Here is a 26,366-nt window from a genome sequence, read left to right as displayed (position 1 = left end):
GATGATGTAACTCATTTTAAAGTATCTTCATTGATCATAACTTTGAGAATTGTGTAGCTTTGCCTTATACCGATATGAAGATTTAAGAAAAGCTTTCTTGAAGAAGATTCTTTTTATTTCAAACAAAAGCTGTTTCCGTATATAATTAATTTCCTATATAAATTTATCCATTAAAATCTTCACGATGTCGCAACATTGTACCCAAACTAACGTTTCTTCTTACAAAAGAAAAATCGAAAAAAAAACTTGCCCCTAAGGTGACCCAACAACATCTTCATTGTGTAGCTCAAAGCTTATCTGAAAAACATGATCTCAAAATATCCTTTCTTCTTCTTCATATCTTCATAGCCCATCGTTTGTTTTGTGGTTGTTGTATTGTAGCAAGCAAGCGCCTCCCCTCCCCCTCTAAAGCCAAAAAGGAACCATTTTTTCCAAATGTTGAATTAATTAAGGTCGCTTGGTGTAATTAACCGCTAACTTAATGAGCCTTTCCGCACATTTTCAGTCTTTTCATATACAAAAGGCCACAGCGAGGTACTTTCTTCTTCTTCTTCCACCAGACCGCAACAACCAACAACGACAGACAGAAGATAACATGGTGTTTCGTTCATTTTAATTGTTATGAATTCCTCTTCGTAAATCTCTCTTGTCTTGGTCCTTTCTTAAGACCCCAGAAGATAGAAAAAAAAAACACATGACTATAGAGAAAAAAAAATAGAATGTAGTATGTAGATAGTCAAATAGCCATGGAGAAAAATCAGAGACGCTATACTCTTGGCCGTAACAACAACTTTGCGAAGCTTGCTAGAGGTACCTCTGGATGGGCCAATTAGGTGACCATTTAATTTGCACCACGACAATTAATAATTAAATTCCATTTGGCATAAATTTGTTCATGATAATCGTATATAGTCATCGTCTTTGTATAGAGAAAGACGGTTGTTGAACGACTTTACTAAGGTAAGTGTATATTAGATTGACTTCTTTTTTTTTCCAGGACCCTATCTAGGTTTATAAGTAAAGCCCTCTGGAATAAAAATTAAGTGTAGATGTGAGAACCTTACACCACATTAATAGAAGTTGGTTCGAAGTCACCTGTCGTCAAGATTAAGTATATAATTAGCAAACACTGGAAGTAAGCTCATTTGAATAATAAACTCATAATAAATAACACTCAAAGAAAATGTAAATTTTAAAGGCTTTAATTGGCAAAATCATGTTATGGGACTTACAAGTTGCGCATAAACGAGAGTGTACCAGATTTTTAAAATGCTCAAAAGTTTTTTAAATACAAAAATATCTAAAATTTTAAGTATCTACCATTATTATTTTCCCGTTCCAACTTATTTTTCAAAATATCGATATAGGTATTATTGGAAGGTTTGTAGTCGGTATTGTACTTAAAAATTCTATGAAACTATAAAAATGCATAGAAAAATTATAAAATTGGCAAATATCTTCAGGATCACAATAAATTATTTTACAGAATTTTAAAGAATGTTAAGTCAGTAAAATATAATTATTATCTTTAATTTTTTATAGTTTTTTTTTTCGAATCAAGTAAAATATTTTAAAACTACCTGTAATTTATCGATATTTTGTATGGAATTGGAAACTTTGAAACTCCTCCGCTTATAGTCTGCACTGCAACTTCTTCCATTGTTTTTTATCAAACAACTGCAAATTTCCTCGAATTTCGCAACTCTGATTAGTAATGTGAATTTTCGAATAAAAGGCAAAAATTCAATTATTCGATAATTTCCTAAACAAATTCTAACCAATTTCTATTCACACAAGCAAAACAACACAGTCTGACAGTCATTTGTTTAAATGTTTGTTTTTCGATGTTTATTTAGCAGCTGGCAATGGCTACATTTTTACAATTTATTACCTTATTTATTAATTTTAATAGATTATTTGGCGCATTCACTCATATAATTCATTAATCCAGCGAAAATCACCTGGCTCGTTGGTCTAGGGGTATGATTTCCGCTTAGGGTGCGGGAGGTCCCGGGTTCAAATCCCGGACGAGCCCAAGTTATAATTTTTTTTTTTTTATATTTTTTTTTATTTTGTATAAAAATGTTTTATTAACTTCATTTGAAAAATTCTTTTAACTGAATAAAATAAAAAAATTAAGAAAAATAAAATTTATGGTTTTGGTCAGTCAAAAAGTGTGTTCAACTTGCTGTTTTATTTAAAATATTAAATGGATTTTTTAACAAGAAATAAATTGGATGTAATAAAAAAACAATTATTTTTGGTTTATTGATTATATTATTTTGGAATTGCAATTTTTTGTTCAAACAGAACTGAAGGAAGAAGATGAACCACAATCCTCAGCTGAACGTAAGTAGGTATATCTAAGTATCTATCGATTTCTTTTTATTTTTCTTTGAAAATAGGATGGATTGAGAATTGGGTGAGTTTTGACTAAAATCAAGGGGCACGGTAGTGCCCAGCCAAGTTCTCTAGCAACTTTGGCACTACACCCTTATTTACAGGAAACAACTCAGGCCATTTTCGACCCCTCTCCAACTTCTATACCAAATATGTCTGAAATTTCAAACTCGCTCCATTTCTTGAACTAGTCGAAAACAAACTCCCTACAAAATTTCAGCTACCTAGGGTGAGTAGTTTCTGAGATATAGGGCTTCGAAAATCTCAAAAACCGTAACTGACTGACTGACTGACTGACTGACTGACTGATTCACTCACTGACAGATCATCAAAATTATGGAGAACTTCCCGATATCGTAGAGACTTGTAATTTGGCACAGTGATGGGGGTTGAGGTGCATACAAAGGAAAAAATCGAAAATTTGAGATATTCAATTCAGGGGGCGTGGTAACCACCCATTTTCGCTGAATTGTCATCAAATATTATAGAGCATTTTTAACTGTAGTAGAACCTTAAAATTTGGTAGAATGGTAGACCTAGTAGTAGTTTAAACAAAAGAAAAAATTTCAAATTTGAGATTTTTAGACAAGGAGCGTGGTAACCGCCCATTTTTTCTGAGTGTTCATCAATTATAGAGATTTTAAGTTCTACAGCAATACCTTGCAAAAAGGAGTGAAATCACAACAAAAACATTACTGTTAAAAAAAGAGCCAAGTTCTCCTATGTTGAAGTTATGCTGGCACAAAAAGTACTGAAATGTAAAAGTGTACCAAGTTCTAAGGCTTGGCTTTAAATTTGTAAGAATAAAATGTTGATTGTTTGCTTGGCAATTTTTCAAATAGCTTTAAAAATCGGTAATTTAAAGAAAAATTGTCAAGAGAACAATCAACATTTTATCAAAGATCATATAACTAGTTATATGATCTTTGATTTTATTCTTACAAATTTAAAGCCAAGCTTTAGAACTTGGTACACTTTTACATTTCAGTACTTTTTGTGCCAGCATAACTTCAACATAGGAGAACTTGGCTCTCTTTTAACAGTAATGTTTTTGTTGTGATATAATTTTCTTGGATTCCCATACAAGTTATCGATAATTTGTATGGGATCCATTTTAGCTCAGATACAATTTTTCGATAATTTGTATGGGAGCTAAAATTAACCGCGAGCAGCGTACCAGGCTTATCGAAACATTTGTCCTTTATGTCAATTGGGAGCGATGAGCGAATACCTCAAAAGAATTTTTGTTGGTAAAATTCTATTTTGACTGGGATTCAATCTTTTAAAAGAACTAATAGTAAAAAAAAATGGTACTCAGGTCGAGCTAAGTTTTAGTCGAGCTAAAACTCCCATACAAGTTATCGATAGTTTTTATAGAAGCTACAATTTGGCTCGATCTGCGTATTAAACCTAGTTCGCAGATCGCGCTAAATCTTAGTTTCCATACAAATTATCGAAAAAAAAATTGTTGAGCTAAAATTTAGTCCATACAAATTATCGATAAAATTTTGTGGGATCTTTATCTCGGCTAAAATTTAACTCGACCTGAGTACCATTTCTCTCTTTAAAAAGAACACTTTACAATAGGAAAAAGTAACGCATTATCATATAAAACAACTTCAACAAAAAATTTTGTTTTTTTTTATATATACCTATTTTAGCATCAAAAATATTTGTTTTTATTTTTTTTTAATTCAGAATAAAATTTCTTTAATCCTTGATTAATTATTTTTTTAGTCTCCTTGTTTTATTATTTTGTATTTTCTCGGAATTAGACAAATCTGGTGAGTATGGTATTTATTATATAACGATTTTTGATTCTTTAAATTGTGTGTTTACAGAACATAAATCGATTTAGATATTTATGGAGCTTTGAATTATAAAATACGAATATTACGAGATTTTTGATCTTGACATACCATACACATAGCGCTTTAAAATTCAACAAGATTCCAAATATTTCTTTTTTCCAAACCAAACCATACCCGGCGAACATGCGCAAGTAGTAGGTATAGAAATTGAAAGCACACATTCTATGAAAAATAAGCTCCGCCTCCAAATAACGTTTTATTCTCGAAAGTGAGAAAGCAAAATAGAGTTCATAATAATACGAAGCTTGGAAGACAGTAGGAAACAAAACTCGTACTTTGTCAATCCCTTAGCTTGTTTTGTTTTCTCCAAAAAAAAACCCAGAAATGACATTTTTCCTTATAAATTTCTAACGATCTACCAGGCAACCATGATATGTAGTTCGTATACTCTGCATCATTCTTTTTTTGATTTTCTCTATTTCTCCAAACCATACAAAAAACATGCAGTTAGTTGCAACAATAACTGAATGAAAGGGAGGAGTCACCAACAAAGCTAGGTCTGCAGTACTTTTGCTCTATCATGTTCTTTTGCTTTGTCTAGTGACAAGCAGTTATCTTGTCAGAGTGATGTGGTGGCCAATTATATTTTTCTGTTTTCTCCTAGAAATGTGCATTTTTACAGAATTTTCTTCACAATTCTTTTATTAAACTCAATTTTTAACTCAAGCCTGGTACGCTGCTCGCGCTAAATTTTAGCTGAGATAAAATTCCCATACAAGTTATCGATAACTTGTATGGGATCCATTTTATCTCGGCTAAAAATTTTCGATAATTTGTATAGGAGCTAAAATTTAGCGCGAGCAGCGCGCGTACCAGGCTTCAACTCTTAAAAAAAAATAAGTAAGCCTATCTTGAAACAACTTCAAAAAACCTACACATACACACACAAAATTTTCATTTCGATTTTCACCATTCTTCTTGTCAAATTTTTTTTAGAAAAAAAAAAACTCATGCTTAATCTCTTGAGCTTGTGTTTTCTCCAAACAAAACAAAAAAAAATCAAAAACAAGCACCAAATATGAAAATTTCCTTAGAAATGTACGTCGATCTACCAGGCAACCATAATGTGTAGTTGGTATACTCCTTGCATCATTTTTTTTCGAATTTCTCCAAGCCACACAAAAAACTCTAGTGTAAGCATAATCTGCAAAACTAACTGGATGAAAGGGAGGAGTCACCAGTCGAACTAGATTTGCGGTACTTTTTCTGTTTCAATTTCCCTCTTCGCCTAGTGGTGGGCAATAATTTTGTCATAGAAGTGGGCAATATTTTTCTCCTGTAATTGATTTTTATGGAATTTTCTTGACAATTTAAATCAAACTAACTCAACTCTTTAAAAAAATATGTGGCCAAGGACTGACTGGTTTGTCGGTGGGCAAGACCCAAGGCCTTTTATAATTTTGATGATAATTTCTTTTTTATTTTTCAAACCAACTACTAGGCGAACATGTGGAATAAGGAAGTATCAAAAATCTGTCATTTGTTTTCATCAAAAGAGAACCAAAAACGAGCCCAAAATATGCAAATTGCCAAAAATCTACCAGGCAACCATAATTTGTAGTTCGTATACTCTTTCTGTCATTCTTTTTGGAATTTCTCCTTAATTGCCTAGTAATGGGCAATTTTCTTATCATAGTGATGAGCAATAATCTTCTGCTAGTGATGTGCAATCGATTTTTATATTTTTCTTTTTTTTTTAATAAAACACCTTTTTTTTTTGTAATTCAATAACTGTTTTTTTATTTCATAAAATAAATGTGTTTTTCTTGTCTCTCTCAATCATTATTTTTGTTTTCATCTGAGAGAACAAAAAAAAAATATTAAATAAAACTGAGGGGTTAACAAAACAAATAAAACTAAAAAAAAAAAACATACACTAAAATAAAAACATGCACTATATTTTAAAGACGTTATAATATATTTATATATTTTTTATGTTTTATATTAATAATTATTATATGCATTTATTGTTTATATATATTTATATTTTTCTTCCTAATTAGATAATAAAATAATAATATTTAACATCATATAAGAATAATGATTTTTTAATTTTAATTTTTTGATCCAAATTTTTTTATTAAAATTTAAGGAAAATTATAAGAAAAAGAAGAAGAAAATATGATTACAAAATGATGAAGACTATACAATAAAATTATATGAAAAAAAAAAAAATGTTCAACATTTTAGAATTTATGTTTGAATGAAGAAAAAAATGATAATAAACAAAATCGATAATAAATTCAGGGATGGTAATATACTTATTTTGGTTTTTTTTTTTTTGAATAATTTTATTAAGTTTAACATTTTTTTTCGATTTATATTTCCAACTCAAATCTTCTCAAATGTGAGGTCGCATGATGATGCTCAATGTCCTTCCCACTTAAGGGAGGGGGTGAGCATAGCTTACCACTAAAATTTGACGTTGAATGCTTTTTCTTGTTGATGTTAGAGTTGGTCGTTGTTGGTGTTGCAACTGACCCCGCCGCTACCAACTCATTATTATTATTATTGAAGACACCTTTGCTACAAACGCTTCTTGCCACTCTATCATTCTCATCATCGGTGTTGCTACTGCTACTGCTGCTGCTGTGATCATCACCCCTGCTCCTATCCATTACCAGTGCTGTCGCAGGATTATTTTCACTACTAACAGCATCACTAGATGGCGTTGTTTTACGAATTATATCACTAAAACTGCCCAAGCTTATTGCAACCTTATTCTGAACACCGCCATTGCTACTACTACTACCACCATTACGATGATTTGATCGACTGAAGATACGCGTATTGTTGGTGTTGCTGGTGTTGTTATTGTTGATGTTGCTACTACTATTACTAGATGATGTACAATCATCAATGATATTACTATTATTACTATTATTTATACGATTATTACAACTTAATCTAAGATTATTATTATTATTATTAACTAATTTTAATTGAGTTGAATTTGGATTTAGATTTTTTAATAAATTAATGTTCTTTGGTTGTTCCACTGGTTTGGTCGTAGTTGTTGTTGTTGGTTTTGTCGTCGTCTTCATCGTAATCATCATCGGTTTTATTGGCGATATGGTATTTGTTGTTGTTGTTGTTGTTGTTGTTGTTGTTTGATGGGGTAAATAGTGCTGTTGGTGGTGGGTTAGTGCTTTGGTTATCGGTAATTGTTGTTGTTGTTTATTATTATCACCACTTTGTAGTGTTAAAGGGACGCTAGTGGTAGTGAATGATTTTTGATGGGAGGAGGGTGATGATCTGTTGTTGTTCAGTTGTAAATCAATTTTGATGCAACTTTTTGATTTTTGTATATTGTTGCTGTTGTTGTTGCTGAACATTGGGCTCGATGATGATTTTTTTAAACCTGTTAAAAAAAAAAAACAAAAATTGAATATGAGACACTCATTTCCAAAGAAAAATTTAAAAGGCTTATGCTTTAATGTATAGCCTGGTACGCTGCTCACGCTAAATTTTAGCTCCCATACAAATTATCGAAAAATTTTAGCCGAGCTAAAATGAGTTCCATACAAATTATCGATAACTTGTATGGAAATTTTATCTTGGCTAAAATTTAGCGCGAGCAGCGTGCCAGGCTTAAAGGATGAAAAAAAAATCAGTGCTGTGGCATGCGTTTTACAAAAGCAATCGGTAGAAAATATCGATAACACATTCTTATTTTCTAACGACAATGATGAAACAATAAAAGTGAAATAATAAAATGAAGATGAAATATTTAAAAAACTTAACTAAAACGAGATAATGAAATGGGTAAGTATTAAATTATGTAAAAAAAGAGAAGGGTCCAATTTCCATTTTAATATTATATTAAAAAAGTTCTATGTGCAAGAAATGGTCTGAGAAACATGTTTGGTGAAATTATGACATGAAAATTGTGCGAGTAATATTCTTTAATAGCATTTTTATCACTGTAAGAAATCTATCACATGTGATTAAAAATTTGTTAGTAACATTTACAAGAAAAAGAACCATGACAAATAAACACAAACAAATTCTTCCGACTTTTATCAGTTGTTGCGGGCCTGAAAATATATATTTTTCCAGTTTCAAGTCCTTATCTTTATGCTAACCCGATGCGACTTAATTTTTAATGTTTTCTTACAAAATATCGATTAATAAGGTACAGGTAGTTTTAAAGTGGTTTACATAAAAACTTGGTAAAACTGCAAAAGTTGGTAGAAAACTAACAAATATCTTTAGCCCTGTAAGGAGTGTACAAAAAATATTTTTAATTTTTCTAAACAATGAAGGGCCAGTAAAAATTGACCGTCAATATCATGAAAACATTGGCCAAAGATAGTGTAAAAGGACCATTGATTTATAGGTTTCTGAATAAGGAATTTTTTTTTCATGGATTAACTATTCGGACCGATTTTGAAAAACTAACCACATCACCACTAGCACCAAGGGATAGGCAAAGGTTACAGTGGCTTCCGGCAATACTTTGGATATTTTTTAGAAAAAAAAAAAAAAAATATGAACAATTTTACACCTTTCGGGGACATTAACATCTACTCCTTAAAATTTTTAGTGACTCCGTTTTCTTGTGACATTTAATTTAATTTCTTTGGATTGCAGCAAAAATTAATTAAAAAAAACTAACTTTCCCGTATTTTTTAAATTTTTTCTCAAATAAACTTCTGTTGTATTGAATCAATATCGTTTTTTTTTTTTTTTTTTTTTTTTTTTTGAGCTCAAAAATATGAAAATTGCATTGAATAGTTATTAATTAAAAATAGGGATACCCTAGCACTATTTGTTCATTTTGAAAATTTATTCAGAAAGTAAATAGTAAAGACTGTTTTAACGAGAAATCAGTCCCCAGCTTCAATATCAAGAAAATGCCTTCTAAATTTAAAAAATCTCTGGATAATTTAAGTTTTTTACTGGAAACTTATATTTTTAGATAAAAGCAACAAAAAAAAGCCAGACAAACAAGGACAATTAGACAAGGACATAGAAATACATAAAACCTACGAGGTTTCATAGAGCATTATTAAGACTAGACAGATTTTTTGAAGCAAGTTTTCAAGACAGAACTAAGACAGTAGTCCTTAAATTTTTTGCAAATCCCGACTTCTTTTGTTTACCTTCAATAGAGTTCCTCGGGTTATATTCAAATGCACCACTCAGCTTATAGCACGGATCGTAGCAACAATTTATATCGTCTTCAAAGTCAATTGTACCACCAGTTAAAGAAATTGAAGGTGATGAAGATGGTGAAGATTTATTACTCAAATTCCTTAAATTCGCATGCAGATCTGATTTTCTGCTTATCGGTAATAGGGATTGCTCTTGTGTTGACTTAGTAGTGTTTTCTGGGTGTGCTTGTTGTTGTGTTGTGTAACTATTTTCAAGCGCATGCTGTTTTTTTGTTTTGTATTGATTGTTTAGTAATTAATAATAATATTATACAGTTTTTATGTTTAAAAAATAATTTTAGTAACGAAATCAAAAACTTATATTCATTCCAAAAGCTATTAAATTTTTTTTTTTTTTGTGAAATCATATACAAATGAGCGTTAAAAATCTTAAAGAAAATATAATTAATAGGAGTGATATTTTTTTATGAACTTACCTCACTATCTGGACATGGCATTTCATCTTTGGATGACGTTAGTCCTTGCACGAAATTTACATCACTTAATGGATCCTCAGATGCTAAATGTGCTCGGAACTGTTTATTTCTATAAAATAAAAAAAAAAAATAAGAAATAAATAAAACAATTTTTTCTTTCTTTTAAAAATATATTAAAGCAAGTAATTTTTCAGGATTTTAAAAAAATTTCTACACAAAAAAAATAAAATGAAACCTAAAAAAATGCCTTTACTATTTATTATAATTTAAAATAAGGACTAAATTCTACACTTTTTTATGTTTTATAAATAGATATGAAACATATTAAAAAAAATTCCTTAAAATCCATCAGTTCACCAAAAATATTAAATTAAAAATTTTAAGTTGTATCACAATATGGCTGGTTTTGTAAATTTTATAAATTTATCAAAAGATAAGACCCTTTGAATAAAAAAAAAAAAATGGTTCAAGAGTTCTTATTGCTAAATATGATTCCTTGCCATAAAAGTATGCTTCAGCCAAAAATGCTACTAAATCAATGACTGCGTTTCTGAGTAAACGCCAACACTGGTCGTTTTTAATTCGAAAACCAAGCCTCATCTAATGGCTTAAAAATACTTTTCAAATAAATTTAAACTTTCAATCGAAATAAGTTCTCATTTAAAAAAAAACGACAGAAATGAACTCCAATTAAAGTTTTTCATACAAACTATCGAAAAATCGGCTAAATTTTTTCGATAATTTGTATGGGACATTAGATTTAACTCAATCTGCGTACTAGGCTTTAGACTAAACATTTTTAAATTTAAATATGCATAAGGTCTCAAAAGTTTTTTAATAAAAAATTCTTTCCGTCTTAATTTTCAGTGTTTCCATACAAAATATCGATAATTTACATGCAGTTTTGAAATCTTTTAGTTAAATATTCGATTAAACTGTAAAAGTTGATAGAACATTTTCAATACTGACAAATATCTTTAGAACTATGAGGAGCACAGGAACTTTGATTTTTTTTAAAGACCGCATATTGCCATAATACTCGTTTATAACTTTTCGATAATCGATAACATTACATAAATAATCGGGTTTATTTAAAAATTTCATAGAATTTGAAAGAGGTTTTCAAAAAAATGCAATGAAGACCTAGATCCTAACTGGTCTTAAGCATTTGTCTGCACTTAGCCTAACTTCTTTTTTTTTTTAAGAAGTCCTAAATTCTAAATTTTAGCTCCCATACAAATTTTCAAAAAAATCAGATACATTTTTTCGATTATTTGTATTGAAGCTAAAATTTATAGCTTGATCTGTGTAGTAACCTAGTTTGAACCAATAATTTAAAACTAATTTCCAAATAAAACGGAATTAGTTTCCAGTGTAGAGTTGTTTATAATTTATTTAATGAATCTTACCTCAATTCAATTTGTTGCATTTGTTGAAAGTGTTTTAATTTTTGATTAGCCGAACGCAGTTTTTCTTCGAGGGCTGCATTTTCAACGCATTTAATCGAGTATTTCTCAGAAAATGACAAAATTTCTTGTCTTAATTCTTCGAGTTCCTCTCTGTAAATTATTAAAAAAAAAAAAATATTTTAAAAGAAATTAATATTTTATTTAACCTTTAACTTTTTAATTAAAATATAAATAACTTACTCATTAATTTTGGTGTTATCGATTGAATGTTCACCCTTTTGGAATTGCCTTAAAAATTCCTGCTTGAAACGTGCTACCTCTCGTTGAACTTCACTTTGGTGTGCCTTACGCATTGCATCTAAAGCAGCCAGAGTTGCCTATACAAAACAGAAACAATTTTAGTGAGAAAATAAACCAAGTCCAAAATTGTACCTGAGTTTCTTCAGCTAAAGCTGTTTCTTTCTCCATGAGTAACCTATCGATCTCTTGTCGATGTTTGTCCTCCAAATCATTAATTATTCGACGATGTGATGATTCCATTGCTGTCAGACCTTTTTCACAGAGTGTCTTAGAAGAAAATAAGAAAAAAAAAAAACACTGTCATACCTTTGATTCTACCAAAAACTCTAAAAAAAAAACTCACTCTTAACTGTTCGATCTCCTGTTGATATCGCTGACGGAAACTCTCTTCATCAGCGATATTTGTAAAGTCTGAGCAATGCGAAAGAATTTGGTCCCGATATGCCTCCTGCAGGCATTCCAATTGCTTGCCATGTTCTACTTCCAACATTTCCAAGCGTCTTTCCATTCGCCTGCAACGTTCACGTTCTTTATTCAACTCAGCCTGAATAAAGTCACGTTCTTGAAGTAGAACTGCATATTCCTCGTCTTGTCGCGAACATTTACTCTCCAGACTATCCCTATCCCCCTGATAGTTTCGCAACTTTTCATTCTGATCTTCCAGTCGATCCATTAGATCGAGGTTATCATTCTCCTTGCGATGGCACTCTTCTTCCTTGGACTTTAATTTCATAGTAAGCTTAGCTAATTCACGCTCGTGATCTTCCACCAAATTTGACTGCTGATGGATTTCATCGACAAGGGAATTCCGTTCCCTTTCTAACGACTCCAGTGTGTGACGCTGACTGTCGACTTGCTGCATCAACATTGACATATTTTTGGCATGATCCTGCTGTAGTCTCATAATTTGAGACTCATGTTGCACGTGAAGATCACAGATGGTATCTTGAAGCTCGGAGCAGCTTGAGCAGGAAGCTGTCAAATGTTGTACATCGTCCAGTAGACCATCAGTTTGGACCCTAAGGTCACAACATTTCTGACAGACGTCCGCTAGAGTGTTCAGTTCGATTGCCTTTGGTTCGATGAAGGCATTTGGATGAATAGCACGCTTGAGAATGCTAATCGACTGTTCCAATTGACTCAGGAAATTCGCTATGTCTTTAAGGACCGCTCGATCACTGATAAAGTCTATCGTTCGGTTTTTATAGACAAATTCAAAATCTGCTTCCGCCAGAATGTCATCGGGATTGGATATTTGCAAATCGTTGGAGAGCTCTTCGAAAAGGTTCTCATACTTTTGCAAGCTCGAGACACTAAATGTATTGCCAGGGTCCATGGTGGCAAGTTGCGACGACGAACTTTCCGCCGACGAGGTGTAATCTCCCCGAAGAACTGCTATCCTCGCGTCCACTAACGCCTTATGGGCAACTATATCAGCAAACTCAGATAGCAGCTGACGACCTTCACTGGCTTTTCGTTCCTGTTCCAAATGCATTCTCCACTGGCCCCGCTTCATTTTCTGCAGAGCCTCATCATAGCACTGGGAAAGCTGTTCGATGGCATTGTCCATCTCCTTGCGCAGACTCTCATGTACCGCATCCGCGAACGACTCGAAAGTTATTCGCTCCTCAGCCGTCAGAGTGTATCCAAATGACGGTGTAATTGAGGTCTCAAAACGTTCGGCATTCCTAATCATAATATGGGCAATCTCCGATTGCACAAGCTCGGCATTCACAGTTTCCTGTGCTTGCCGCCATGCCTCTTGAACCGCTCCCTGCACCAAATCATTGGAACTTATGTAGCTGAGGGTCTCGGCTGCCAGACCAGAGGCCAAATTTTCCATGGCATTGTTTTTGTACCGTTTTGCGATCAGGTTGATCTCGTTTTGTTGACGAAGAAGTTCTTCGAGAATCTTTGGTTCGACTGGATCCATTTCGGGCACTTTTGTCTTGTCCTTACGGAACGAGGATAAGATAAGACGTCGCGCTAGTACCCCAGCTAAAACATCTAGACTACCACTGGGCTTGAATGCACACTTGCCACCGAGCTTAGCCTTCAACATTGACATCAGCTGGGAGGTTTCAGCTATTTCAGCACGAGTTTGCCGCTGTCCGAAAAGTTCAGGGTTCTCAGCACGATTGATGGACTCGCGGAGTTTTCCAAAGCAGACACTTTCAAAAGCTATTCTCTCAGCAAGCAATTCAAGGTCTTTGCGAGCTGTGAGCTCATTTCTTTCCCGCAGCACTCGTCGTTGCTTAAGAAGATCTCCCAGCTTACCACGCAGTTGGGCTTCAAGCTGCATTAGAGCGATCTTAATGGGGTTTGATTCAGGCAGGAGAATGAGTCCAGGAGCTGTTAGGTCTTCACTTACCACACAGGTCTCACATGACTCTCGAATGAGTTTGACCACTTCGACAAGACATCGTTCGACAAACCGATAAGAGTCCTTACGATCTGTGATGGGTGAAACTGACCGACGAGTTCTTGATGTCGATCTCAAGGCTTGAAGTTGATGAAGACTTTGTTCGAGGCGATCTTTACTGCATATCAACACTCCCTCCAGACACTTTAGACGTTCGATAAGATGCTCGGACATTTTTGGACTAGACGAGCTTCGTTTAACATCGATCGTCGGTGCCGATGATGGTTGTGATGAGGTGAAGCACTCGAAACGTTTCTCAAGATCATTGACTCGAATCATAAATTGCAATGAATCCGTACTGGCTGAGCTTTCGAGGGATCTTCGGCGAGCTGATTTCTTTACCGAACTCGTCGACGGAGTCTTAACTTGCACTTGACTGGGTGATTTCTTTTCCAAATCATCGATCTTTGACTCGAGTTCTGTAACTTTGATTTCGAGTTCCTTCGAGACTGTCAGCTGTTCCTTGCCTTTGAGAGAAAGTGATCGCCTACGTTCTGATTTGGCAAGTTTCTGTTTCAAAGTTCGGACTTGTCTTTCAGAACCACTGTATTTCAGTGTAAGATCTTGAATTCGCTCAGCCATCATTTGCAATTGTGAGCGATCTTCAATTTGCTGACGATCAAGGTCCTGCTTTAGCGAAGCATACGATATTTCCAAAGTATCAAATTGATTTTGTGATTCTTTGAGTTCCCGTTTCATTGCTTTAATCTCACTTACTGCCTTTTCGAATCTTGAACGAAGCTCGTTGTATTCATCGGCCAGCATGTCACGATCCAAGCAATATGGATCAATATCGCTGATTTGGGTAAGGTCACTCAACGAATCCATTCGTTTCAGCTTGTGCCGATTGAGATTGCTAAAGCTCGAAGGACTGCAGCTCTCGAGTTCACGCAGTTTTTTATAAAGAGTTTCGTTCTCTTCAATGCCTCGGGATAGACGATCTTCTAGGTTTTTGATTTTCTTATGACTCTCACCCACTTCGATTGTTAGCCGATCAACGATTTTTTCTGCATTTCGCTTGGCTTCATCTAGCTGACTGGAGAGGTTATCTCGAGCTTCTTCCATTTCTCTTATTCGGGCATTTAACTCCTGTTCAGTTCGTTCGAGGGTTGTAAGAAGTTCTGACATTCGGGCTTCACGTTCTTGGGCCTCATTCCGCAGCACATCTCGCTCTTTTTCAGCTGCTCCCAGTCGAAATTGAAGCTCCTTGTCGATGTTGAGTTCTTCTTGAACCGAGTGGATTACTGGCAACTCATCTGAACCCACGCTATCAACGGTACTCCTTCGCGAGCTTGGTGGCGATGATCTGCTTCGCTTGTGAAGCCTTGGGCAGTTTCCGGGACGTGATCGCATTCGTTCTTTGGCTCTTAGTAGGGCAATCGGTATTGGAGGTGATGGCGACAAGGGAGATCCCCAATCTACACTATCCCTTCTGCCACCTTCCGAAGCAGTCCGGTATTCTTCATCTGAAGAAAACATGGTATTCTTTGGAGTCAATGGGGTAACAGGTGTGGTAACAGCTTTTTGAACAATCACTGGGCTGGTATCTGGAGCTATCTTAGTTCCAAGATTGTTATTGTTCAAGATCAATTCCTGATTCCTTTGAGCCTTGATAAAGTCCTTTTCGATTTCGCTCTTAATGTCATCGCTCGTGTTGTCTTTGATTATCAATTCTGTTGCCAGAATGCATTCGTTCTCGACTTTCGGTTCTGACTGAAGACCAGCAGCGTTTTTCAAAACTGTCATCCAGCTGTTTCGCGAATTCGCCGATAAACTTGACAGAACTAATCGTCGTTTGTCCCAAGTTGACAGTTGGAAGGCGTAATTCCGCGATGCATTTACTTCTGTCACGCTGGTTAGGCTGTTCACGTCGAGCACTCCGTCAAGAACTCCTCGTTCTTCCGACACTGGATCTCGATAGTAGAACAAAGCTGCTCCACTAAGTGTGAACCAATGCTTCGTCCAATCGCCTGTTCGCCCATCTTGCTTCATCAGCCAGCCCTTTTTCGAATTCAAAATTTCCTCTGCAGGCAGATTTACCCTGAGTTCCGAGGTTTTGGCCAAATAGTTCGTCGATAAGTCATCTAGATTACATCCTCCATCGGGATCTCCTCGTTCATGTGACTGGGACTGTTTTTGTTGTTGCTGTTGAAGAAGTCTCAACTGTTGCTGTAATCTAGGACTAGATTTATTACCACCACCACCGGTTGTCACTTGCTGCTGCTGCTCTAAAACGGGCGGAATTTTCTTGACTATGGCTGACACAATGGCCGGCGTTGAATTCGATGCCAGAGGCAATGACTTTGGTCTAAGATTCACAACAGTTGTATGGGCAGGTCGATAATGGGCGAAATCGGTTTCGTCACGGGTCGGTTTCTCGTCATTTAAGCCCTGTGTTTGACTATTTAGGGCATTATTGACCGCTGTGACTGTTACATTGATTGTATTTCCAACACCGGATGTACTCCAGCGATTTGATGTTTGACTTAGATTCGTAATTGTGTTGGCGATGTCTTTTAGTTTTTCATCGCGACGGGCATCTTCGATCAGTAAACATGGCGGAACTGGAATGAAAAAGAAAACGGCTATTAGAAAAGTGTTTTTCAGAAGTTTTGATAGTAGAAGATAGAAGTTTTTGGATAATGATTGACGAAATTTTGAAGCCCATAAATAAAAAAAATGAAAGAATCTATCAAAGTCTTAAAAAGCTTATGTCGCGATTAGTCTTATTCTTTTATTCTGATTTTTTTTTGGCAAAAGGCCATTTCCGACAATTTTTCGTAACGAATTCATCAAAGAAAAATCAAAAGTTACATGCGTCACTTCAAATTTCGATCTTTGTTCTCTTTAAGAGTTATTTTATGTCATTAATTTGAAGTTTAAAAAGAACAACTCATTAAACATTAAACAACACACAATGCTGAATAAATATTTATCGAATTGTAAATATTATGATGTTAGTCAGATGGAATAACAACAACTTTTCAAATAATAAGATGATAAAACTGTTTTGAATGTTAAACATTATATACCTGAACTCGAACCTAGCCTTGAACTCTGACACTGAAGCTTTTAAGGTAATTTAACATAAGTTACCAAATAGAAACAAAAATACAGAAGGCAATTTACCATTAAATGGAGATCTTTTTTTTACCTGATCCCAAAACAACTTCTTTGTTTGGCATTGGCAGTAATTTCGATTAATTTGTTTTTTTTTTTTTTTTTTTTTTTTTTTGTAAAGGCAGGTAAACAATACAGTAAAAACTCTAAAAGAGGTATGTATCTTTTGACCAAAATTTTAATAAAAGTTTTGGTTTACAGATATGAGTTCACAATGAACAAGCAGATCTATTTACATATATGTACAAAAATTACAAATTTATTTTTTTCGTATTTTCTAGAAAAAATCAAGGTTAACCCCTTGCCTAAAAAAATTGCATTTTCAAAAATTTCATCCAAATCCAGCGAGTGAGACATCAAAAGAAAGGTGTCTTTAAGCACTATTTAAAGCTGAAAACAAAAAGTTTCTTGGAGGTCTGGTTCGTGAGATATTTCCAACCAAACGTTTGATCTTTTTTCATTCCGAAGCCGATATCTTTTGACCTAATTCTCGAAACAAGTTTTGGTTTACAGATACGAGTTCACAATGAACAGGCCGATATTTGTATGTAAAAAAATTAAAAATTTTGTTTTTCGGATTTTCGAGAAAAAATCAAGGTTAACCCCTTGCCTAAAAAAATTGCATTTTCAAAAATTTCCTCCAAATCCATCGAATGGGACATCAAAAGAAAGGTCTCTTTAAGCTATATTCATAACTGAAAACTAAAAGTTTCTTGGAGGTCTGGTTGCTGAGTTATTTGCTTCCAAATATGTTTTTGCCTTACATTCGGAGGCAGATTTTTTTTCGAAAACATTTTGACCGTTAAGAGAGTTTTGACTGTTCTTTTTCACAATCCCACATATTTATTTACATACATATTTTTTGTACTAAATTTTTAAACTTTAATCGCTTTCGATCAGTTAAAAAATTTATGTTTTAATTTCGCCGTGTATTCATAATCCCGCTTTTTTTTTATCTTTGTTTCATCTTTACAAGTATTGATTGCATCCAACAAAAAATAAAAACTGTTAAGATAAATAAGTGCTAAACACGAATCGAATACAATTCAAGTTCCCCATTCAATGTACCTACCAGAACAAATTTAATTAAGCCATTCGAAGAAAAATGATGAAGAACATCCTGCCCCTCCCACTCAACCAAATGCACTCAAAACTCTGGATTGTATTAATACACTATACACATTTATAACTTCAAAGTGGTCTTAAAAAAAAAAAAAAATACCAGTCAAACTGACTAACAGACGGACTGTGTAAAAAGTCGTTAGCAACAGATTTGTTTTTTTTTTTTTTTGAAGATACTTTTGAAAAGATATAAAGTGAAATTATTGTTTTTTCGTGCTAATGGGCATCAATTTGTAAACAGAGTATGGTCAAAGGCCGAAGTGATGTCAGGATTAAGAATACAAAAATACATTCTTTGGTTTTTCATTTTTTTTCAAATTTTCTTATATTTTTAGTACAATAATGTAATAATTTTAATTATTTTACAATAGTTTTAAATAATTCAAAATTTAATTTAATTTAGTACAATAATTTAAAATTTTAGTAAAATAATTTATTTTTAGTACAAGTTCAAAAATTTCATTTTAATTCTCAAATTTTTAGTTCAATAGTTTATATTTTTAGTACAATAATCAAATTTAGTACAATAATTTTCTACTAAAAGTTGTAAGAGTGTTTAATTTTTGAGTTACATGAAAAATAATATTAAAGTGTGAATTTTATAAAGCATTTCTGGTTCTTCGTCAAAGGTCTTTTAAGTAGATTTAAATGACGTATTATTTGCCAGTTAAACATACATGTCTGCCTTTGACTATGACCACAAACACTACCTACCTTTTCAAGCACTACAAAAAAAAATTAACTTCAAGACCTTAAGTTCAATCAATAAAAAATCATTTGCTCCTAAAGAGAATAAAATGGCTTCAGTGGTTTTTTATCTTTTTTAAGTGATTCTACTGATGCACCCTCTACCGCCCATTTTTCATATGTTATCCATAACATCATAGTCCAGTAAATAAAGGAGTTTTACCCTACAAAAGGTCCGGTAGTTCTAAATTTTTGATATGTTGTTAGGTATGGTTAGTAGATAGAAAAACCAAATTTCCACAACCACGCCCCCTCCGCCCCCTTCAGCATCACCGAAAAACCATAGAAATCTGGCACTTTTTTCACTTTTATGCCCATAACTTTCTTCTGGTGCATTTTATTGAAAAAAAGTTGTTGGTAGACTTGTAGAAAACATAATTTCCTACAAACATGTCCTTGGTAGTATTTTTATACAACCAAAAACAACGAAGTTATGAAGCTTCCAAAAACATGTAAAATTTCGGATTTTGCAATATTTTCAGTTTCTTGTCACTTAACAGTGCTATAACTCTTTAACAATTGACTTTTACGCAAAAGTCTTCATAATCAATCTTATAGACAATTTAATTACCTAAAATAAAATATAAACCACTTTGATTTTGTGAATCAAATAACCGAGTTAGGGCTAAAATAGTAAAAAAGTATTTTTGATAGTTTTCGAAAATTTTTTAACTATCCATTAAATGAAGGATTTGTATCCCACAAAAAGTCGGGTGGTTCTTATTCTATATTTAATCAGGTTTTAATGGTAGATTGAATAAAAAATTCATAGCCACGCCCCCTCCGCCCCCCCCCCCAACCATACTCCAAAAACCAATTCTGCATTTTTTCAGTTTTATGCCCGTAGCTTCCTTCTGGTCATTTAAATGTGAAAAATTAATGTGCAAAATTGTAGAACACAAAATTTTCTACAACTTGCACATCCAATATCCACCAAACTAAGAATTTTTCAAAAAAGTTACAATTTCCGATTTTCTTTATTTTCAGTTTCTTACCTGTTTACATTTCATGAATACAACTTTTATCTTTTGATAAGAACAGTTTAATATCTCATGCGCTTATAAAGCGGTGGGCTATGAGTGGACGAAGGTAAAAGAATTGGGGTATGAGGGGCAGGGGTAGCAGGTGGGGAAATATAGGAGTAATAGGTGGAGTTGAAGATGGTGAATTATGAGAAAATTTGGCTTCGTTGAATTTTTCTTCAAATTGATCGATGATATCTGATCTTCTTCGTCGTCGTCTTCATAAAAATCTCATGTGGACGATTTTGACAGGATTGTCCACAGCAAAACTTACAGAATGTGAACATTTAAGTCCCTCTTTCCTTCATCTGCCAGCTCCCATGCATCTAGGCACATAGGTATTTGCATGACACAGCTTTCATCAATTTTTGGGGAGCAGGATCTTGTACAGTTTTAATGGACTGCAATACGTGGCATCCTCTCGTCCAGCCCCATTCCAGAAGATTTTTCTCAATACCCATCCACGCCATGATCTGGTGATAAGTCCGGAGGAAATGAAAGTGTGCTGCATCTGTTGTAGGCGGTAGTTTGCACAAATTAAGTTTTGTTGAACTGCTCATAAATTTGAAATATCGAAGAGAGCTTAGAGATTGACCACTTTCCTCTCCATATAATATAAACAAGATATGTTCTTCCGCCTCCGATACTTTCTGAACTCTGGCATTTGGGTCCTTAACTTCTCTGCAGCTTCAAGTGCAGAGGGGTTTTTGAAACATTTTGCAAAATTTGTTTTTGTCCGAAAACAAAGATGTTTGAGGTGGTGTCACATTCACTTATGGCATGAATGAGTAAGACGTTCTCCATAGAATTGAATGTGAAAAATGAGAATTCATCAGATAAATTGATCCTCCCAGGTTTTCGAAGGTACACGTTATCGGCCCTAGGTAAAGTAAGTCGATGTCTTCCTCAAAAATCTTTGAAGCTCTATGGTATAGATACTAATTCTGGCGCAACTGGAAGAAAACATCCGTACGTTCCAGTTGAATCAGGTGTGGTTGTGGTTGCATGATAGTAGAAACTTCAAGTAGCTGCGCCTCGTGGAGACTTGATGAAAAGCCAAGGGATTTAATCATATCAATGAGAAGCTTAGGAAGGGGGGAAAGCAAGGATCGGGGACGAGCAGCAGCTATAACAGCATGGGATAAGGCCAAACATTTCCTTTTCCATTTATCCAAAGGGCCACTCTTATTCTTCAGTATTACAGTTTCAAAAAATAGAGGATGGGTACTCATCTGTATTAGACCGAATGACTTCCAAAACTGTGCTGCTTTGACTACTCTCAACCGTTTAACCTTCTCCATACTTCTTATCAAAACAGGATTTGACTGTGCTATTATCAATTTTATAATCACCCGTATTGTGATTTACAACTGTCAATCGATTTTTGATAAATACTGAAATTTGGGATTTTTAAACCAAATTATAGGAAAACTGGTCAACTGGAATTTTGTAATTAGATGTGGCTATGAATTTTTTTTTTCAATCTTCCATTAAAACCTGATTAAATATAGAATAAGAACCACCCGACTTTTTGTGGGATACAAATCCTTCATTTAATGGATAGTTAAAAAATTTTCGAAAACTATCAAAAATACTTTTTTACTATTTTAGCCCTAACTCGGTTATTTGATTCACAAAATCAAAGTGGTTTATATTTTATTTTAGGTAATTAAATTGTCTATAAGATTGATTATGAAGACTTTTGCGTAAAAGTCAATTGTTAAAGAGTTATAGCACTGTTAAGTGACAAGAAACTGAAAATATTGCAAAATCCGAAATTTTACATGTTTTTGGAAGCTTCATAACTTCGTTGTTTTTGGTTGTATAAAAATACTACCAAGGACATGTTTGTAGGAAATTATGTTTTCTACAAGTCTACCAACAACTTTTTTTCAATAAAATGCACCAGAAGAAAGTTATGGGCATAAAAGTGAAAAAAGTGCCAGATTTCTATGGTTTTTCGGTGATGCTGAAGGGGGCGGAGGGGGCGTGGTTGTGGAAATTTGGTTTTTCTATCTACTAACCATACCTAACAACATATCAAAAATTTAGAACTACCGGACCTTTTGTAGGGTAACCCCCTTTTTTTAGCTTCATTTATTGGACTATCAAGTTTGTCTGGGGAAAAGTGGCACATTTGTCTGTAGTACAGTAGAACCAGATTAATTAAAACACAGATTTTTCAAAAAAAAAATTTTTTTAATTTCTTTCGAACTAGTTTCATACAATTTAAAAAAAGTGCCAAAATAAAAAAAACCTATCTATGTTCATCTCAAGACAAAAATTAGATAAGTATTGAAGGTTGTGCTGCCACTAACAGAAAAAATAAATTTTACAATTGATCCTTTCAGTTAACTGGGTCTTTGACTAAACGATTTTTAGCTAACAAATGTGCTAAAACGATGTTCAAATAAGACGAATTGACTGTAAGAACAACATTGTAAGAAAAAAATACCTTACAAAGTTTTGTATGAAACGATTCAGTCATTTTGTGGTGTAATTTAATAAGCAATTTAAAAGTGAGGCAGAGGTAAACAATAAAAATAAAAAAAATAAAAATAACGAAAGAAATAGTAATTGTTATTGTGTGTGCCCCCGCTGACTTGGAGATATATTTTTTTTATTATTATTCTGACACAGTGTGTGATTATACTTTCAAGGTCAGATAAAATTGACTTAAGTTGAATAACAAAAAAAAAAAAAAAACAACTACAAACACTTGACATCAAGCTGAGTTCTAAAAAATTTATAATTTTGTAGAGGGAAACGTTTGAGAACTTACATAATAAGCTGTGGCTTTGTTATGGAATTTGAAGAGCAAGTTTGTATTCGGTAGCGGATATGACTTTTGTATTTCAAAATTTACCCATATCTTCAACTGTTGATAATTATCATTATAATGAAGGGGTAGTGCATTTTTCTACAAGTCAAACTTCTAATTTATGAAAATTTGAAAATTTTTACAGAAAATTTGACCGTATGAAAAATACAATTATGTTTAAGGCCTTTCTAAGTAAATTTTATATAACTACAAAATTTATCTGAATCAATGATGAATGAGTTTTCAATTCTGTAAACTAAATATAAAAATAAATATTTACTCTAATTTTTTTTTAACATCAAGTCAATATCATGTTGAAAAGTATTAGTTTTTGTTAAAAAAAATTTTCCATATTTTATAAGTATTCCTATTCATGAAATTTGTGGAATGTAATCAATAATCGATTTTCGATCTTTAACAACAATTGTATTTCCTAAAATATTGTGAGTCTCAAATAAAAACCGAGTTTATTACATCTTTTTATCCTTAAAGTACTTTTCCAAAATTAAGTACTAAAATAACGAATGAATTAAGTTTCAGTATAGGGTTTTTAAGTTTTAAAAGAAAATTTAGTACTAACATAAGATTTAAATTCCAAACAAGTTTTTTTCGTTTTGCAACAACCATAAACAAAATATATATATTTCTCTCTTATTTAGATGGTTTTTGTGGAATTTAGTAAGCAATTATGTTATCCAGATAAAAACTGCTTTAAGACTTGCTTTTAATCTATCAATTCTCTTTGTTTAAATATAATACTAAACTTAGTAGTTGTATTCCCTTCTTAAAGTACTAAAAACTAACTACTGTTTAGTACAAAAATAGAATACAGGTTTCAGATAGCTTAAACGCTTAGTAATACCACCAAGATTTCAGGTAATATTTTCAAGTGCTAATGACATTTTTAGAAGAACTCTTTTTTAGTACTAAAATGCTTTATTTAAAAAAAGGTAAGCCTCATGGTTGTTATTTATACCAAAACGGCTCACTAACGGATCCTTTTGTAAGCTTAAATTAATTAAAGCAAAGAAAATTTAGTATCACAGAGAAAGGCGAAAAGCAAAAGAGTTTAGTACAACCAAGATTTTACTAAATATTACAATTATAAGAACAGTTTCTTTGGAATTTAGTACTAACTTAAATTATTAATGATTAGTGTAAAAACTGACCTTTTTTTTATGCTTTAGACAAATTTATAACAAATGCTAAATCTGAATACAAAACAATTCTTATTCAGATGCCGTTTTAGTACAAAAAAAAACATCATTATTACGGTTGATTATTTTGTCTATTCTAACAATTTTCTCTCATTTATTTCCATTCAAATAAAAAAATTGGATAAACCTTCTTAAAGTTTCCTATTAACAAAATTTATTTTTAAAAGATTGACTAAGTACTAAAAACCTAGATCCTTGATTGTTGTCATGCAATCATTACATACAATTTTCTATTTCATTGACATTGAATAACTTGTTCACGTAAATTAACTCCCCTCTCTCTCTCCAATCTCTAAAGAAGCTTCATATCTCTCTAAGGCAAGATGATATTATTAATAACCCTTTGGAATTTATCTGACCGCAATCATTTATATTGCCCACCTGGCCTAACTAACCTTAACCCAGGTTGTGTGATGGTGGCTTGCAACTATCTCTATAGACAGAAGGCACTACTATTTTCAAGATTTATAATTCACATTCCATATGAACTAATTAAAATTCTCTATCAATTTAACATCCCCACAGATGATTCACATGATAAATTTTTTATAAAGACGCTTTTGCAATTAAACTAGAACAACCCAAAACAACAACATATACAAAAAATATCCAATCTCATTGTTCATTAATAATTGCAAACAATTCGAAATGAAATTATATTTTTGTGTATTTTTTTTATTCTATTTATGTGACGATGACGATGAAGATGATGATGACGATCGCTTCGCTGGATGATTAACCTAAGAGGCATCCATACGACGACGAACTCTCGAAAGAATGTCGTGCAATCGTGATCGTAATTTATCCAGGCCCACCTTTTTTTTTTTTTTTTTGTTATTTCTTGGAAGTGATTATGCTCTCGTATACTAGATAGACTAGTATAGTGCTAACAATCCTATGCAAAAAACTAACACGAAGATTCGTCGCAACTGATAGTTTGCTGCTATACCTTGAATCCAGCCACGGGGCAAGAATGGGTGGAATTAATTTTCATAGATCTCGCCGTATATATATATACGGCATGCACTTGGCAGTGACTAATTACCTTCAATCAATAATCGAAATGGCCCTTTAAATGAGCCAATTTATTATTCTAGCCCTGTCTTCACCTCTATAGGAAGACGACCTCGCGCGTTTATAGTCTTCTTATATAAATATCGGTGCGCGAGAGTCTTTTATAGCGCATACAGACGACATATCACCACCTCTTCTCTATACCCACTCTAGCTTGGGATTAACATCATTGAAGAATCTGGCCAGGGGATATTTTAGTAGTTGGAATTAAATTTTGCATCACGTCTTCTCGTGTCTCACCAATATCTCTTTAGGGTTGAGGAGGATGTGATGGCTGAACGACCGCGACGACGAACGACAAATGGCGGGTGGCAATGGCGGTGGTGGTGGTGGTGGTGGTGGCGTCTAAAGCAAACGATTGGGCTCATGTCTTCACACTTTTCATTTCGATTGGAAGTGGCAGCAGGAAGAAGACTCTATATACACTGGTAGAAAAAACAGTAGCAATTTCACCCATCAACAGCTTTAGAGAGTCATTTTCCTAGAAAATTCCTAGAAGGAACTTGATTTGGAGACTCTTAGTGATTGAGATTTTTTTTTAAATTTAGTACAAACATTAAAATACTTAGTACTAAATTTCTATTGATTTAGACTTGATTTAAAATTTAGTACAAACATGAAAATTTTTAAAACTTAACTTGAGATGGATTTTTGTTTTGTTTTAGAATTTAGTACAGACATTAAAATGTTTAGTACCAATGTTCTGTAAGTTTAAATTGAGTACAAAAATGAAAAAGGGGGAACCTCTTTCTGAATTATGTGCCTTACAAATTGAGTACTAAATTTAATACCCACGAAAAATCTAAAAAAGACTTGTGTAACAATATTCTCGGATAATGTTAAAGATGTAGAATTTATTCTTAGAACTATATTTTAGAACATATTCCAAATTTTGATAAAAACATTTTTTATCCTTCTAAGGATTCTCTAAATTTCTCTGGTTCATTGAGTACAAGTACAATTATAACGATTTTTTATATTTTTGAAACAGTGTTCTAAAAAATAGGCAGAAAAGTACTAAAAACCTTTTAAGGTAGAATCTGACTTAAGAAAACATTTCATATTTTTTAGAATATTTTGTTCAAAACTTTGTAAAACTTTCTGATAATTTTTAGTACAAATAAAGTGAGTTTGATTGAGTTAAAATCTATATGCCTTCCAGTTAAAACAGAACATTTTATAAATTTAGTACACTGTAACAATATTTTCCGAACAAATAGTTCATTCAGAACATTATCGAATTTTTAG

General features: G+C 33.1%; 1 protein-coding gene and 1 non-coding gene across 4 annotated transcripts in view; one reads left to right on the top strand and one right to left on the bottom strand.

Annotated features, from left to right (window-relative positions):
- Nucleotides 1-1,963: 1,963 nt before the first annotated feature.
- Trnap-agg (transfer RNA proline (anticodon AGG)) lies at nt 1,964-2,035 on the top strand. Its single transcript has one exon. It is a non-coding gene; the product is annotated as a tRNA-Pro (tRNA).
- Nucleotides 2,036-6,516: 4,481 nt separating this feature from the next.
- LOC129919708 (protein outspread) overlaps nt 6,517-26,366 on the bottom strand; it is a 206,269-nt gene continuing 186,419 nt past the window's right edge. The window contains exons 7-13 of one of the 3 annotated variants that reach the window (XM_056000680.1): nt 11,917-16,559; nt 11,706-11,840; nt 11,514-11,650; nt 11,274-11,423; nt 9,865-9,973; nt 9,377-9,650; nt 6,517-7,632 (exon numbers count right to left, since the gene is read on the bottom strand). In XM_056000680.1, coding sequence (XP_055856655.1) covers nt 6,590-7,632; nt 9,377-9,650; nt 9,865-9,973; nt 11,274-11,423; nt 11,514-11,650; nt 11,706-11,840; nt 11,917-16,559 — 6,491 coding nt within the window. In that variant the 3' untranslated portion in view covers nt 6,517-6,589. The remainder of the gene's footprint in view (nt 7,633-9,376; nt 9,651-9,864; nt 9,974-11,273; nt 11,424-11,513; nt 11,651-11,705; nt 11,841-11,916; nt 16,560-26,366) is intronic. The other 2 variants (XM_056000682.1, XM_056000683.1) reach the window with 2 other exon arrangements.

This window comes from Episyrphus balteatus, chromosome 4 (genome assembly GCF_945859705.1).
Source record: "Episyrphus balteatus chromosome 4, idEpiBalt1.1, whole genome shotgun sequence".
Taxonomy (NCBI): domain Eukaryota; kingdom Metazoa; phylum Arthropoda; class Insecta; order Diptera; family Syrphidae; genus Episyrphus; species Episyrphus balteatus.
The sequence above is the reverse complement of the archived record's forward strand: the minus strand, read 5'-3'. Positions and strand labels throughout refer to the sequence as shown.